Source organism: Lathamus discolor, chromosome 3 (assembly GCF_037157495.1).
Source record: "Lathamus discolor isolate bLatDis1 chromosome 3, bLatDis1.hap1, whole genome shotgun sequence".
Classification (NCBI taxonomy): Eukaryota; Metazoa; Chordata; class Aves; order Psittaciformes; family Psittacidae; genus Lathamus; species Lathamus discolor.
In genome coordinates this window covers 102,794,479-102,808,937 of record NC_088886.1, presented here as the reverse complement: position 1 = coordinate 102,808,937, position 14,459 = coordinate 102,794,479, and the positions used below count along the sequence as shown (strand labels likewise).

Below are 14,459 nucleotides of genomic sequence, written 5' to 3'. Positions count from 1 at the left end.
CCGCAAGTCAGTGCTACACATGAAGCTGCCCAGTTCTATGCCCAATGTACTTCTATATGTTGATGGCCAGAGCTGGCCTTCATGGACCTAGGGCTGCAGCAGTCAGCTGTCCCTGAGCATAGGTGATGACAATACCAGTGCTGAGCTGCACAGTGAGCCCACAAAAGAGTAACAGTCACCAGCAAGACCAGATTTTATAAATCAGCCGTAACGAGGTAGTCTCCATGGAGGTTTTTTTCACTATGCTTAAGTGGCTTACTGAGTGTAAATACGGTAATAGCTCACAGAGACAAATGAAATCCAAAATAAGCCTTTCTTGGGAAATTAAAGTATATGATGTCATGTTCATTGTTACCTGTAAAGCTTGTGTCAGGTAGTTTTGTTGATATCTGTGTGATCCAAGAAAGATAGTGTTTTTAAGCCTGACAGGATGACTGAAGGATTTGTTTTGTTTGGTGTTTTTGTTGTTGTCTTCTTTTCTTTCCTGCCTTTTTTTTTTTTTTTTTTTTTTTGTTTTTGTCTTTATAGAGCTGGCAAGAGAACTGAATTTTTCTGTGGATGAAATAAACCAAATCCGAGTAGAAAACCCAAATTCTCTTATTGCTCAAAGCTTCATGTTATTAAAAAAATGGGTTACCAGAGATGGGAAAAATGCTACAAGTAAGTTCAAGTAGTTACTTTTGTTGGTTGTTTATAAGTTTTAGCCTATTTCATCTGTTGTCTGATATAAACAACTTAATTAAAGAAAACATTTTGAATGTCTTGCAAACCACTGGTGGGAAAAAATGCTTCAGTTGTGTTTTTACCAGAAGTCAGAAACGTCATATTTATTCAGTATATGTGCAGAAGGAAGTAATCTGTTCTGCACAGCCATACTTGATGGGACAAGTAGTGAACTTCAACTCCAGTAAAGAAAATATTAGGGAAGACTTCGCAATAGCAAGGAACATGAAACATGGAAATAGGCTGCCTGGAAAAGTTAGGTAGTCACTCGTGCAGTATTGCAGGTTATAAGAAATGACTAAACCTCCTTCTGTAAGGAGTGATGGAGATGCTGATTCTACACTAATTCTGCTGGATTTGTCATGCATTTCACTTGAATTGCTCAAATTGAAAGAGAGGTTTTGATTTTTGTGTTAGGTCATTGGTGTTTGTTACTATTCTCTAATCCACGCACACCTACATAGTATTTGAGTCTACTTTGATTTCTTTCACCATAGAAGTAATTTACAGTATTGCTGTCCTGTCACAACGAGATTACTGTAAATGAAATATCACAATGTACTGCATGAATAGCCTTATTTGCATTATTACCTACATCACTACCTATTCTGCTGTTTCTCAGAAAGAATGGTAAAAGGACTTTTATACTCCTTTTATGCTCCAGTAGAAGGATATTTTGGTTCAGTAGTAAGTAAATATGTTCTTTAAGAACTCTATGACCTTGTTCTTTGTGCCTTTTGTGTTGCAATGTAATCATCGTTGGGGGGAGGGAAGACTTTAATAGATGTATATCTTGAATAAGTAGGCAGCAGAATGACTGCTCAGGTAAATGATGGGGTTTGTTAGAACCAAAGGTATTGGGACAGAAACATGGCAGCAATTTATAATTAAGGCAATGTGAATGTAACAGAAAAGCAATTACCCAGTTTGCAAAGCTGAAGATTTTTCTGATGTATCTTGTTTGTTTTTCAGCCGATGCCTTAACTTCTGTATTGACAAAAATTAATCGAATAGATATCGTGACCCTGTTGGAAGGACCAATATTTGATTATGGAAATATTTCAGGCACCAGAAGTTTTGCAGATGAAAATAATGTTTTTCACGATCCCATTGATGGTAATTGAATTCCATGGTCATATTTAGTTCAGTGACAAGTCCAGTAATATAATAACATTGTATAGATCAGACTTTAAAAAAAGATTGTGAGTTCTATAGAAATAATTTGATTTAATGTGAAGGGGTTTTCCTGTCATAAAGCAGGCTCATGGACAATGCGTAGGTTGCACATTCATATCTCAAAGAAAAAGCCCAGGATTCCACAAGCATATGCCTGAGTAAGTTTGTTCCCACAAGCCTCAGTGTCAGTTGACAAGGAAAGACCTGAATGTTTTTCACCTGCAATAGTTGTGCTTTGGTGTATGCCCACTTGTATTTTTTAAGTATTCGGTACTGCATGCTTTCCAAGTTACTGGAAATATTTATTATTTGGCTTTCTGTCCAGATAAGTGACAGAATTCTTCAAAAAAAAAGGAAAAACAAGGAATGGGGGCAAAAAAGTGCTTGGGAATTGCATAGGGTAAGTGAATGTGCAGTTTACTACCAAGTCCCTTTGAGACAAGTGAACATCAATTTCTTTAGGACTTTCTACATTTCTACAGTGGCAGTAGAAAATTAAGAAAATGTTTTATTAGTGCACGAGAAAGTATCATTTACAGTCTACTAATGAGTAAAATTTGTGTACTTTTCACATGGAAACTGTACCAACTGAAACAGAATTGCGCAGGTTAATTTTGAGCCAAATTAAAAGGATAAAGTTCTGCTTGTAAAACAAAACTGTCATAGGTATACATATTATTTATTACTATGTTGAAAATGCTAAATATTGTTTTTTCTTCTTTTAAACGTTAGTTAACAGGCACTGGGTTGCTACATTCTTTACTTTGATTTTTGTCACATGTATTATAAATAGCTCCTTAATAGCTTACTTTCCTTCATAAGTAGCATTTCCTTTTGTTTTTGTAATTTGTTCAAGTATGTATTGGTCTCTCTCTGTTTTCTAGTAGGGTTTTACGTCCATTATTGAGCAGCTGGTCACTGAATCATTGCATGACAGAAATAATTTTCTGTTGACATTTTAAGAAAGTTGCTCTTGAAATGTTGCTTGCGCCTTTAATAGTAGCTTCAGTGTTTCTTATGGAAAAAAAAATTACGCTTCTCTGCAGTTGCTTTCTGTCTCTCCTCTTCTCTGAACCTTCCTCAAGCTTCCTTTCCTCACCAAGACCAGACCACCTTTGCCTTTCTCTCAGCTGATTCAGGAAATAAAATACCAAAACCTTTAATGCACCTCCCTTTGCAGGCAGCACAATTCCAAGTTAACCCCATGGCATGTATTTTTTTTCAGTTCGTAGGTTAGCCAAGCTCTTATTTGCTGGAAAGCGAATTTCAGATTTTGTTGTCATTTTAATGTGTATATTCAATTTAATCTGTTTTTATGGTTTTCTCATGTTTTCATCAATTTTTCTTTTCTCTCTTTATTTGATCAGTGTATCTGATTGTACCCATGTCACCAAGATCACCTCACTCTCCAAGATCACCAAGATCTCCTTACTCATCACAGTCCTCTCACCTGTATAACTTTACTGTACCTGAAATATTCATATAGCTGTCCCTTGTTGTGTTTGTGTTCTCTTATCCCTTTGTTAACTTCTGGTTTTATGTTTTTATCCTGCTGTATATTTAGATCTGCTATTCTTTACTGTCCTCATCAGGATCCATTTCTGTTCCTCATTCTTTAACTGTTCCATTCGTGTGGCTCTATGGTTAAATTGGAGATATATATTAGTAATATTGTATCGCTGGTATTGTGTGTTTTTATATAGAAGTATATTAAAATTGCGGGCCTGTTTTAGAAATAATACCCACCCAGACAAAAAAGGGGGTGTCATATGATCTACTTCTGTCTCTAAAATCTGCTTATTAAACTTCCAAATTAAAAAAAAAAAAAAAAAAAAAAGCCTCCCCAAAAAATGGGAATGAAAGATTTACACAATACAGCTGCAAGAGATTGTATTGGATATAAATGGACAACCACCCTTGTTCACATTTGCTTTATTGCATGTTCATAAAACAATCTACTATAGCTTGAAAATGTTTAAATGGCTGCCAAAACAATTGCTGAAATCTTTACAGACTATTTACAAGATAGTCAGAAGTACTGGCTTTGCTATACTTGTCACTGGCAGTACTCATTTTTTCTTCCATCTATCTAGGAGAAAGTAAAGTAATCTGTCAGAACTGCATTTGTTCTTATACACCTGCATCCCCCCATACGTCTCATAGTTTATGTAACTCATGAATCATGTGACATTTGCTTATGAGTTGCTCCATGCTTCATCCCAGTCAGTCCAAATGTGCTGTCTTCCTTAGGTTATCCCACCATTCAAGTGGAACTGGAAACTCCCACTGGGTTGCGCTTCGTGCCACCCACCCCTTTCCATCAGGACGATTTCTTTAGCGACACCTCTAGCCTAGAGTCACCCCTTAGAACTCCCAGTAGACTGAGTGATGTGTTAGTGACCTCCCAGGCACACGTAGATGGTACAGCAGCAGCACCGCCAGTAGTGACTGAAGAAGACACTTCACTGGATGACAGCAAACTTGACTTCTCAGTGCCTAGAGAAGGAACACCTAAAGATATTTCCATAGGCGAGAGCCAGTTGGAGGAAGTGGACCTTAAGGATTTTCCACGGTATCTTGGTAGCTATGGCGGGATATCAAAAGATGCTAAACAAAGGCAGAGTGAAGAGACTAGTAAAACAGGAGTAAGGACTGAACAGCCTGAGAGAGAAAAGTCTGGTACTGATGAGGAGATGACAGAAGAAAAACTTAAATCTCTGTTTGAGGACATTCACCTGGAAGAAGGAGCTGAGTCTGAGGAGATGACGGAAGAAAGAGTATGGTCAATTCTTAAAGGTGTTCAACAAGCGGAACTCGAAATGTCTTCAATTACAGGTTGGCAGCCTGACTCGTCAAGTGTCACTGAGACATCCACCTTGGGACGGAGAATAGTGGGAAGCCTGCTAGATCGCTTGGATGATAGGTGAGCACCTTTGTATAGGCATGTGTTTGTGGAAGCGAGCTTTGCCATGCTGCTTTTACCTCCAAGAGCAGTGTTGGGGCTGCTATTCCACTCTTCTAGGAGATTATGTATATATATGTGTATATGTATGTATGTAAAAGAAAAATTAATAGTTGGCTGGATTTTGCCTTTGACATATTTGTCTTTAAAAATGTGTATTTATCAGGTTTCATTCTTCATATATGGTATTTCAGAAGTAGTTTGTATTATGTTTAGTGGATAATATCACTTAAAATGTCTGAAACTTACAAACAACACTTCCTTCAAGCCTGTTACGTCATGCTGATTTACTAGACTTTTAAAGAGATGACTTACAAGACATAAGAAAGTAAGAATGGGGATACCAAATCCGTCTAATCCCACATCATGTCTCCCAGCAGTGACTGAAGGGGATGCTCAGGGGAGGAGGAGAGTGGACATATATCGTGTTTTCCTAGGGTACTGTCTCAATCTCCACTTGCTTTCAGCATAATGACCTGCTGAGATGGATGCTTTCTACAGTTATCCTCAATGCATTTCTCTTGCCTGAGCTTTTCCAGTCTCCCCTCAGACCTACTTAAGCTTTCAACGTTCACAGTATGTGTTGTTGTGTTCAGCCTTACTAGTACCCTGTAGGTGAAGAGTTTCTGCCTGCCTTTGTTTTGAATGTGGCTCCCATGATTACTGATTGAAGGAGCCAGGTCTGCTGTAAATCAGCAGAGAATGATTATCTGCAGAGTGATCATTTGTCTGTCAGCAGTTTACATACTTTGCAGCTGTGCCTCAGGATGTTCTAAGGTTCCAGGTAGCATTACATACTCTCTTATTTAATCTAGTAGGAAGTCAGCCATTGATATTAGTAAACCCATTGTCTTTCAGGACTGCAAAGCACATAATTTACTACTGATGTGATTTCTGTTGTTAAGCAGACATTGTTATTCCTAATTAGTAAAATATATCACTTCTAGAAGTAAAAGGGCTTCTTTAAGGAGATAGCATACCAGTTTCTAGCTAGATTAATTAATTTTGCTGTCCTTTGTAAGTTAGCAAATAGCTATAGTATTTTCATGTGTACAGTCATAGTGCTTATCTGAAAGCAAGCAAAAATGCAAAAGGGAAGAAAATGGTGTATCAGAAGTGGAGGTTAAACCTGTCTTTAGTTAATCTGAAGAAAAATTTTAGTCAGGTTTCTATCTTCATAGAATCATAGAATTGTTTAGGTTGGAAAGGACCTTAAGATCATCTAGTTCCAACCCTCCTGCCATGGGCAGAGACGCCTCACCCTAGCCCATGTCACCCAAGGCTCCATCCAACCTGGCCTTGAATACTGCCAGGGGGGCAACCCATTCCAGTGCCTCACCACCCTTACAGTGAAGAACTTCTTCCTTACATCTAACCTGAACTTCCCCTGTTTAAGTTTGAACCCATTACCCTTTGTCCTATTGCTACATTTAATGATGAAGAGTCCCTGCCCAGCATCCTCATAGGCCTCCTTCAGATACTGGAAGGCTGCTATGAGGTCCCCACGCAGTCTTCTCTTCACCAGGCTGAATAGCCTCAACTTTCTCAGCCTGTCTTCATACAGGAGGTGCTCCAGTCCCTTGATCATGCTCGTAGCCCTCCTCTGGACTTGTTCCAGCAGTTCCCTGTCCTTTTTATGTTGAGGACACCAGAACTGCACACAATACTCCAGGTGAGGTCTCACAAGAGCAGAGTAGAGGGGCAGGATCACCTCCTTCGACCTGCTGGTCACGCTCCTTTTGAGGCAGCCCAGGATACGGTTGGCTTTCTGGGCTGCGAGTGCACACTGCCAGCTCATGTTAAGTTTCTCATTGACTGACACCCCTAAATCCATCTTGTTGCAACCTTCCTTGCCTTTGGCTTTGTGTGTTATTGAAAATTTTCACTATCTAAGGATTTCTTTTCAGATACCAATATTTTTTAAGAGGCATGACTTATCTAGTGTACAAATATCGCAGTTTGGGCAAAAAATAGCTTAAACTATTTGACCATTACTGGTAATTGCACAGTAACAGATACTTTCATCAAATCCTTGGTTAGAGAGCACATTAAAGAATTAGTGCCTCAGGGCTTTATCTTATGATTATACAAGTGAAATTGTAGGTTTTATATATTTTACTCTCTTTTTTCTCCACCCCCCAAGTTGAAGGGGATTAACATTTAACATTTGGCCTTTTTTCTAGTGTTCACTGTATTCTTATTGCTTCTGAAGAGATACCAGGATGCAGAAGACAAGGCAATAACCTTGATAGATTGATGATTGCAACCTGAATTTAAAATTTTACTTTGTCTGAAATGTATGTGTTAAGAACCGAAGGCTCAGTGAGAGGCTCGGTGCTTTGCCCTTTTGCATGTGATTTAAGCACTGAACATCTGTCTGTTCTTTTTTCATTTTCTCATAGTTCGGACCAATGTAGGGATTCTGTTACCTCATATGTCAAAGGAGAAGCAGGGAAGCCAGAAACAAATGGAAGCCTATCTGAATCCACAGCAGAGGCGAAAACTAAATCCTACACCCAGGAATCTTTAAATGATGTGGGAAAACAGAGTGACAAAGAAGTCCCCAAAACAAAGCCCCAAATTTCAGCTGGTGCTGATGAGCAAATGTTATCATCAACAGCATATCAAAAATCTTTGGAAGAGACTAGCAAGCCAACAACAGAAAGCAACAAAACATCTGTGCCTGTCAGTGTGAAGAAGATGAGCTGGGTTACTTCTGAGGATGGCAAGCCAAGAACAAGCATCCAGGAGGAGGAGGGAGCAGTAATGTCTGAACAGAAGGTACAGTGTGTCCTGTAATAATTAGCTGTGTGAGGAGTCCCTATTGCTTGACATAATTTTTTGTAAGACTTGAAACATTGTTTGTGACAGGGTTCCTTTAAAAAAAAAAAAATCCTTCTTTATGCCTCTTCTATTTATTGTTAAATTAAGAAAAAATGAAGTTAGTGGAAATTTATATTCTGTGATATGACTAGAACAAGGTGCAGTTGGGGAAGGCAAAGTCGCCAAGCAGGGCTGCATAATCTTCTGCCTGACTGGCCTTGAGCCCTGGAAGAGGTTAGAGCAGCTTCTGGGACTGCTGTTCCACATCGCTGGGGAGCCAGCCCCCTTTCATGCCCCAACATACCACCTGTGCAAACAGTGCCAAACAGCTCAGCTGTCCTCCATCTGTTCCAGTAAGGTGATGCCACTGGTTTCCACTCTTTTGTGACACTGAAGTGAGCGAAGAGAGATAGGGACTCTTCAGTATCTATCCTGCTCCTTGTCCCCAACTCCCCCTGCATTTTTTCACTGTGTCAATTAGCAGAAAAATAAATTTTGGGTAGTATTTAATCTCCTCCTTATGTTTTTTGTTTCATGGCCTCATTCATCCCAGCTTCAAGGTGCCTCCAGCCAAGAGAAATCAAAATATTGCCAAATGTGTAAAGCACTTTCCCAGGTGGTGGTTTTTTTCTCCTTAAAATTCTGCGGAGGGACTCCCCTTCAGTTCTACCTTGCCTGGCTTGCACATCCTTAACTCAGAACCTCAGTATAAGTTTTCTTCAGTCAATGAAGATTTTTATAGCTTTCTCAGTTGCTTATATTTATTTCCCAGAAGCTTAAAAGCAAAGTTGATTCAAAAAATGCCTTGTAGCCTTGTAGCTGTGCACATCTCACACCCCAGCAGTGGGAGGGTTGCCATGAAATAGACCACAGGGCTGGTAGGGAACCAGGCTGAAAAAAAGGAATTGCCGTTTCTTCTACATTCCTCTATCTGCTGAGATTGTCTCTTCCTGCGTGTAATACAGGAGGAGATTATAACTTCTGGAAGCTAGATATTTCAGTAGAATTGCGTCTACGTGATATAGTTGGTTTTTTTTACTGGAGTACAATAAAGATGTTGGCAGTGGTGGGCTACAATAATTCATTTCAGTTTAAATTAGTTCATTTTCGATTATACAACCAAGAGTTCTTTTATTAGATGATAACATAATCAGTCTCAGCATTTATGCAGCATATGATTGTTATTATCTTGTTATTAGTTTGTGACACAGTTGAAGCAGCAAAGATCTTTCCTAATATTCACTAATTACTGGAATACTTTAAAAATGTAAGTAAGAGCCTTCTGCAAAAGCAGTTAAAGGCAGATGGCAGAGTTCCTTCAGCGTCAGTAGGCTTTGGGGCAGACCTCGGGCTTGTATTATGCTACATTTAAATGCAGGGCTAAGCATAGATGCACACTTTAACATGCTGAGGGTGTGCAGCAGTGCTGCACTTCCCCCTCCAGATTCCCATCAGGGAGAAGATAAGTTGTCATCTCCTTTTGTGTGCTTTTTAATTTTGGATACCCTGTATGGATTAGGATTGCTTTTCTTATGCGTGCCTTTTGCACTACTCCTGCTTTTCTGGTAATGGCTGATAATCTTCTCTTCTAAATAACAAGTCTTTTTATAGACATGATCTTTGAATAAACTGGTATCAGAAAATAATGTCATTTCTAAACATGGATCTTTCACAAAACCCAAATGGGTAACAAACTAGTGTTCGTTAGAATGACAAGAATTGGTTCTAATATCTTGTTGATATTCCTTGAAGAATTAACTTGAATTAGTCAATAGTTTAATTGCTAACACAGTCCAGTTCATGGTGAGACACTTCATGTGCCATCATGAAAATAGAAAAGAGAATCTCAACTGCAGTCTTCTGGCAAGACATTCTTCAGAAATGCTCAGTAAAGAGAAAAGTATGGAAGAAACAAATTTATTTCTGTGGAAAGAAAGGGGAAACAAAATAAATTCCACACGTAAGATATCTTTTCTGTGACCCATTTGGAAAGAGCTAAGAAGTAAAAGTCATCCAGCTGCAGGCTGAGGGCTGCGTCAATGTTTTGGCATAGAGTTTGCAGCAAGAGATAAACTCAGATGACTGATATTAGGTTGCTAGCTGGTGACGTGGATGAAACAAATTGTTGGCCTCGTCCCACGACCAGGTAAATGCCCAGGAGTTTACAAAAGCAGTGCAGCAATGGTGTAGGTCATATAATTCTCTGCAAATGCTCAAGCGTCAGATCCCATTGATCTGTTCAAATGAGCAGAGCAAAGGACCTAAGAAGGTGATGTCCACCGTGTGGTTGAGGTGACTCCCAGTGTTAGAATTCTATCATCAATAAACCAGTCTTTAGTAAAGCTCTTTATTAAAAAGAACTCTTCCTCCAAAACCTTCGTGCCCTCTGGGAATCTTCTGCTTCTTATTACTTCTTCTGGGTAGGGTTGGAGTATGATTTCTTTGCATGTATATATGCTTAGTTAGGATCAGAGAACAGGAGGAGATTTTATATGCAGATGAATACTGTCATCCTGCCCTAAGTGCTTTTTGTTTTATAGTCCTTTTTTCTTCCACCCACCTATGCCTACTCTTACTTTACATGTCATTTCTGAGAACTGCTTCTTGTTTGGGATGTCTTGGGCCAGATTCAAAGAAAGAAACAGAAATGCAGTTAGCAATATCCACTGTTCATTACTTTAAAATCAGGTTTGGGCTGTTATTAAGTAGTTACAGAGAAAATTTTCAGATTTTTGTGTTCAGAAAAGGTTGATTCAGCCAAACATCATGTGAGAAAAGCCTCTGTCCTGGGTCCATCACGCACATAGGTACAAAGCCCTCTGCCAGGCTTGTGCACACATTGCCGCTCAGCTCCAAAGCTGAGGAGCTACTTGGAGTTAGAAGGGGAAAACACTGGGGCTGTCAGAGGGCACCAGGATGAAGTAGGTGCCTGCATGCAATTGTGGTACCTGTTGGCACCAAGCTGAGATCCGTGTCAGGCTGTTCCCCCTTGTCCTGAGCTATGGTCTACCAGTTCCCTTCTTAAAAAGTGAAGAATGATTGTACTTCACACCAGTTTTGTTACTTAAAAGCAGATAAATACTGAGCAGGAAAGCCATTTACATGGAGAAGTTCTTCAAAATGCTCATTTGTAATCTTTTTGAAGGTGCTTGCTCCACTAAATCTTTCTGTGTGACTCTGTCTTTATGAGGGAATTAACTTCCCATACCTTGTGAATGTATAAAATCTGTTTGAAATACTAATTTTTGAAGAGGAAAAAACAAAGAGGTGTTTTTTTTTTTTTTTTTTACACAAAAAATTTAACTACTATATAAGATTTAGGAATTCCACAGGTCAGATGCATTTCAAATACCATTTTCCTTAAGAGCTGCTGAGATGTTCCATACCTGGTATCAATCCGCATCATGCTGAGGAGCAAAAAGGCCTGAACCACAATATACATCAAGAGCAAGAAGGTGAATTATTATGTACATAATAGAGGCAGAAAAGACACTGTCCATGATAACCTCTATTTTCTTCTCCTAGTCCTGATCAGCATGTTCTGTCTTGCAAATGTGCTGTTCAAATGTACTAAAACTGCATTTATTAGGAATGTAGTGACAGTGACAGTGAGCTTGAGAGTGATTCAAGCTCAGATGAAGAACAGAGAATTACTACAAGAGTTTATCGACGGCGGTTGATTCTGAAGGTATTTTGTGATTTGAATTCTTGAGCCAACTCTGGCATGTACATGGGTTTGGAGTGCTGTGTCAGAATGTCAGGTTTGGCATAGTGGAGTCCCTCTGGTAGTTTGCTTTCCATTGCCAGTGTCTATATGTAACCAAGTGCTAGGTAGTCTCTCCTTGCTTAACCCAGAGGTCTGTGGGTGTCTTATGCTGGAAAACAACTGTGCTGCATGGCATGTTGTGCCCTTCACTGCCACTGTTTTGCATGGCATCTTAAAGACTACAGCTAGATGCAGTGTGTTGGTCTGATGCAGAGCAAAATGAATTACAGACAGAGATGGGTGAGTTTTTTGTTTTCTTAAAAAAAACAATTCTAAATTGCAAGTTTAAAAATTGCAGGAATGTACGTGAGTGGGATACAGGAGAGTAATAGCCATGTGCTCTGGTTGAAACTTGTGGTCCTAAGTGCTTAATGTGTTCTGGAAAGCCTCCTCAAAACAGCATGTGCTCCTGACTTAAAACCTACCAGAGTTAATAAGAATCTTTGCATTGCTTTCAGTATGCTTTATTTAGTATATTTATTTACAGATGGCCTTTATTTACAGCACAGTGTACTTTATATACTGATAACAATAGCACAGTCATATAAAGAGCTGCTTTTGCCCTCATATTTTTTCTTGTGTGTTCATATAGTATGGCATTATTTGCCTGCAGCATATGGCATAAGAAAATAATTCTGTGCTGGAAACCATTATGTTAATCCCTCAGTAGTTTACAGGATTTATTAGATTCTTATTAGAAAACCATGCAGCCAAGCCATGAAAAAGACAGCCAACCACCATAGCACTGTTACAGCACCCGCTGAGTTTGCCTAAGGTATAATTGTTACTTTAGTAATGATTCATGACACTCTTATTGCACGTATCTATATTACGGTTATTTGCATGCTTAGTGAAGAAGAGAATGCAATGCAGGCACTGCACCTTGTGTATGGTGTGGATGGCAGGTAAGTTGCTCCACACAGCTACTGATCTGTCCAAGATACAGACACTTTTGGAAAAGGCAGGATTACATTTCTGACTTTCTTCACCCTGAACTATTCCAGTGTACCAGTCAAGCTCCCATTCGGGAGAAGACAGAAATTGAAAAAATTAGCTCAGGAGAAGTGAATGTTTTGCTCAATACCTTTACAGGCAGAACCTGCTGCATTCCATGAGTGGCCCTGGGCTGGTCAGGCTATAACCCTTCATCAGTAATTCCCTCTGCAGATAAGACATGACTAGTAAGAAATAGGAATGTGGTTTTCATTATCAAACAGAGCAGGTGGCCTGTGGGTGATTTAACAGACCCATGAATGCTGTTAAGAGTGTTTCTGGTAAGACATAAAGTATCCATGTGCTGAAAGTTTTAATGGCTGCGTAGTTGGCCTGTGGCTGAGGTCCTCCACCCAGTTTATGTCTGAGCTATTTTAGTGTCCACTGGTTTGGAGTCAGGAAACGTCGGAGTAGAAAACAGAAAGTATTTAAAAGGCAGCCTTCACTTGCTTTCCAAGTGCATCCACATGGTTTAGAGAAAGGCACAGAAAATTGTTTTTAAATGTTGTGGTGTAATTTGGGATTGAACTTTTAACAGGGCTGTGGTAAAGCAGTGTATATAGTTTTGTAATCTGCAGCTAGTGCAGATGCAGTCAGGAGGGTGTGCATGGTGAGTTGCAGGTGGCTGAACCTGCTCTGTTGAGAACGTGTCTGATCTGAACTGGATTAGAACTGTACCTTTCTCTTGACTAGAAAATACATGTGACACTTCTGTCATTTTTCTGATGATTTATAGCTTCTTTTTTATCTCCCACTCTGCATTGCCAGAAAAGCTTAGAACAAGAAAAATTTTCAAAGCAGCAATCATCAGGCCTTTTAGGGAAAGAGTTTGATAGTGGAAATAACCATTTCAGTAAATATATTTTGATCATGTAAAGTTCATGAAATGGTGGTATGAAATGGAAGAATCTAGCTTTAACATTGGTAGGGATCAAGACTTCAATTTTCTGCCCTGAGGTTCAGTTTGGGTACACTGAAATCACTGTAAGAGCATGCACAGGCTGAAGAACAGTAACTTGTTCAGGGAAGAGGTCTCAGGATGCAGTGCTCAGAGGCATGGAGCAATGCTCCCAGCCTGCAGAGTAAAAATAACTTCTGTGGTTCTGCCGCAGGGCCCCAGGCCGTGCCTAGCAAGTGGGTGCTGTGCCCGATCCCACAGTCCCAGTCCCCCTCCAAGGCTCACACTGAGCATAGCTGGCATTGCTTGCATGGAGCAGTAGTAAGAGGAGAATCAGACTCTTCCTACTCCTGTGTTCTCTGACACTCTTGGCTAGCCAAATAGTCGTTATGGGGATGATGAAGAGTGGGAGGGAGGGGTATTTTCCCTCTGGCTCCCCTGTCCCCCAGGCAGTAAACCTGCCACACATTAATGCTGAAATGCCCCAAGGCTTTTCTGCAGTCACACCTTGACCATGGGAGTACTTGTCTTACACTGTCTCATCTTACTGTTACTTAGGAGCCAGCACTAGAAATCTGTGTGGAGTTTGCATTCTGTAGAATAAGAACCATTAGAACATCTGAAGAAACTGGGCGCAGGCTTCACAAATGGATGGCAGTGCTGTGGCCATGCTGCCAGTCTGCTCTGACAGGTTGTGCCAACAGCAGTAGCACAGGGGGGATGAGGGTGCGCTTGGAGCAGAGCTGCACATGGGAGCTCTGTTGGTTTAGCATAGCATGTATTCATTACTGCCTGCATGTTGCATTAAAAGCAACAGAGGTACTCATGTAGCCTGCAGGGATAAAATTTGGTAATGCTAAAACCTTGAAGGTAAATTGAGTCCTGTGGAAAAAAGGCTTTGCTATGTGCCTCCACAGCTACTTTCAGGGCTGAATTGCTTCATTACCTTTGTTCTTCTTTCCCAACTTGTTTTTCCTTTCAGGGCCATTCTGATTATTGCTAACACTGTTATTTCCGTTTAACTGCTACCTTAGTTCTCTGTCCTACCCCAGATATGGAGAAAAGCTTTTCTCTTCCCTGGAGGTATTTTCCCAGCAGTCCAAGGGCTGAGTCCTGTC

At 40.0% G+C, this 14,459-nt stretch overlaps 1 protein-coding gene across 3 annotated transcripts in view; it reads left to right on the top strand.

Moving 5' to 3' along the window:
* Positions 1-14,459, top strand: part of ANK3 (ankyrin 3) — a 384,128-nt gene that overhangs the window by 357,985 nt on the left and 11,684 nt on the right. For 2 of the 3 annotated variants that reach the window (XM_065670853.1, XM_065670854.1), the window contains exons 38-41: positions 529-660; positions 1,696-1,839; positions 4,150-4,822; positions 7,264-7,642. In XM_065670853.1, coding sequence (XP_065526925.1) covers positions 529-660; positions 1,696-1,839; positions 4,150-4,822; positions 7,264-7,642 — 1,328 coding nt within the window. Of the gene's footprint in view, positions 1-528; positions 661-1,695; positions 1,840-4,149; positions 4,823-7,263; positions 7,643-11,273; positions 11,373-14,459 lie in introns of all 3 variants that reach the window. The other variant, XM_065670855.1, reaches the window with a different exon arrangement.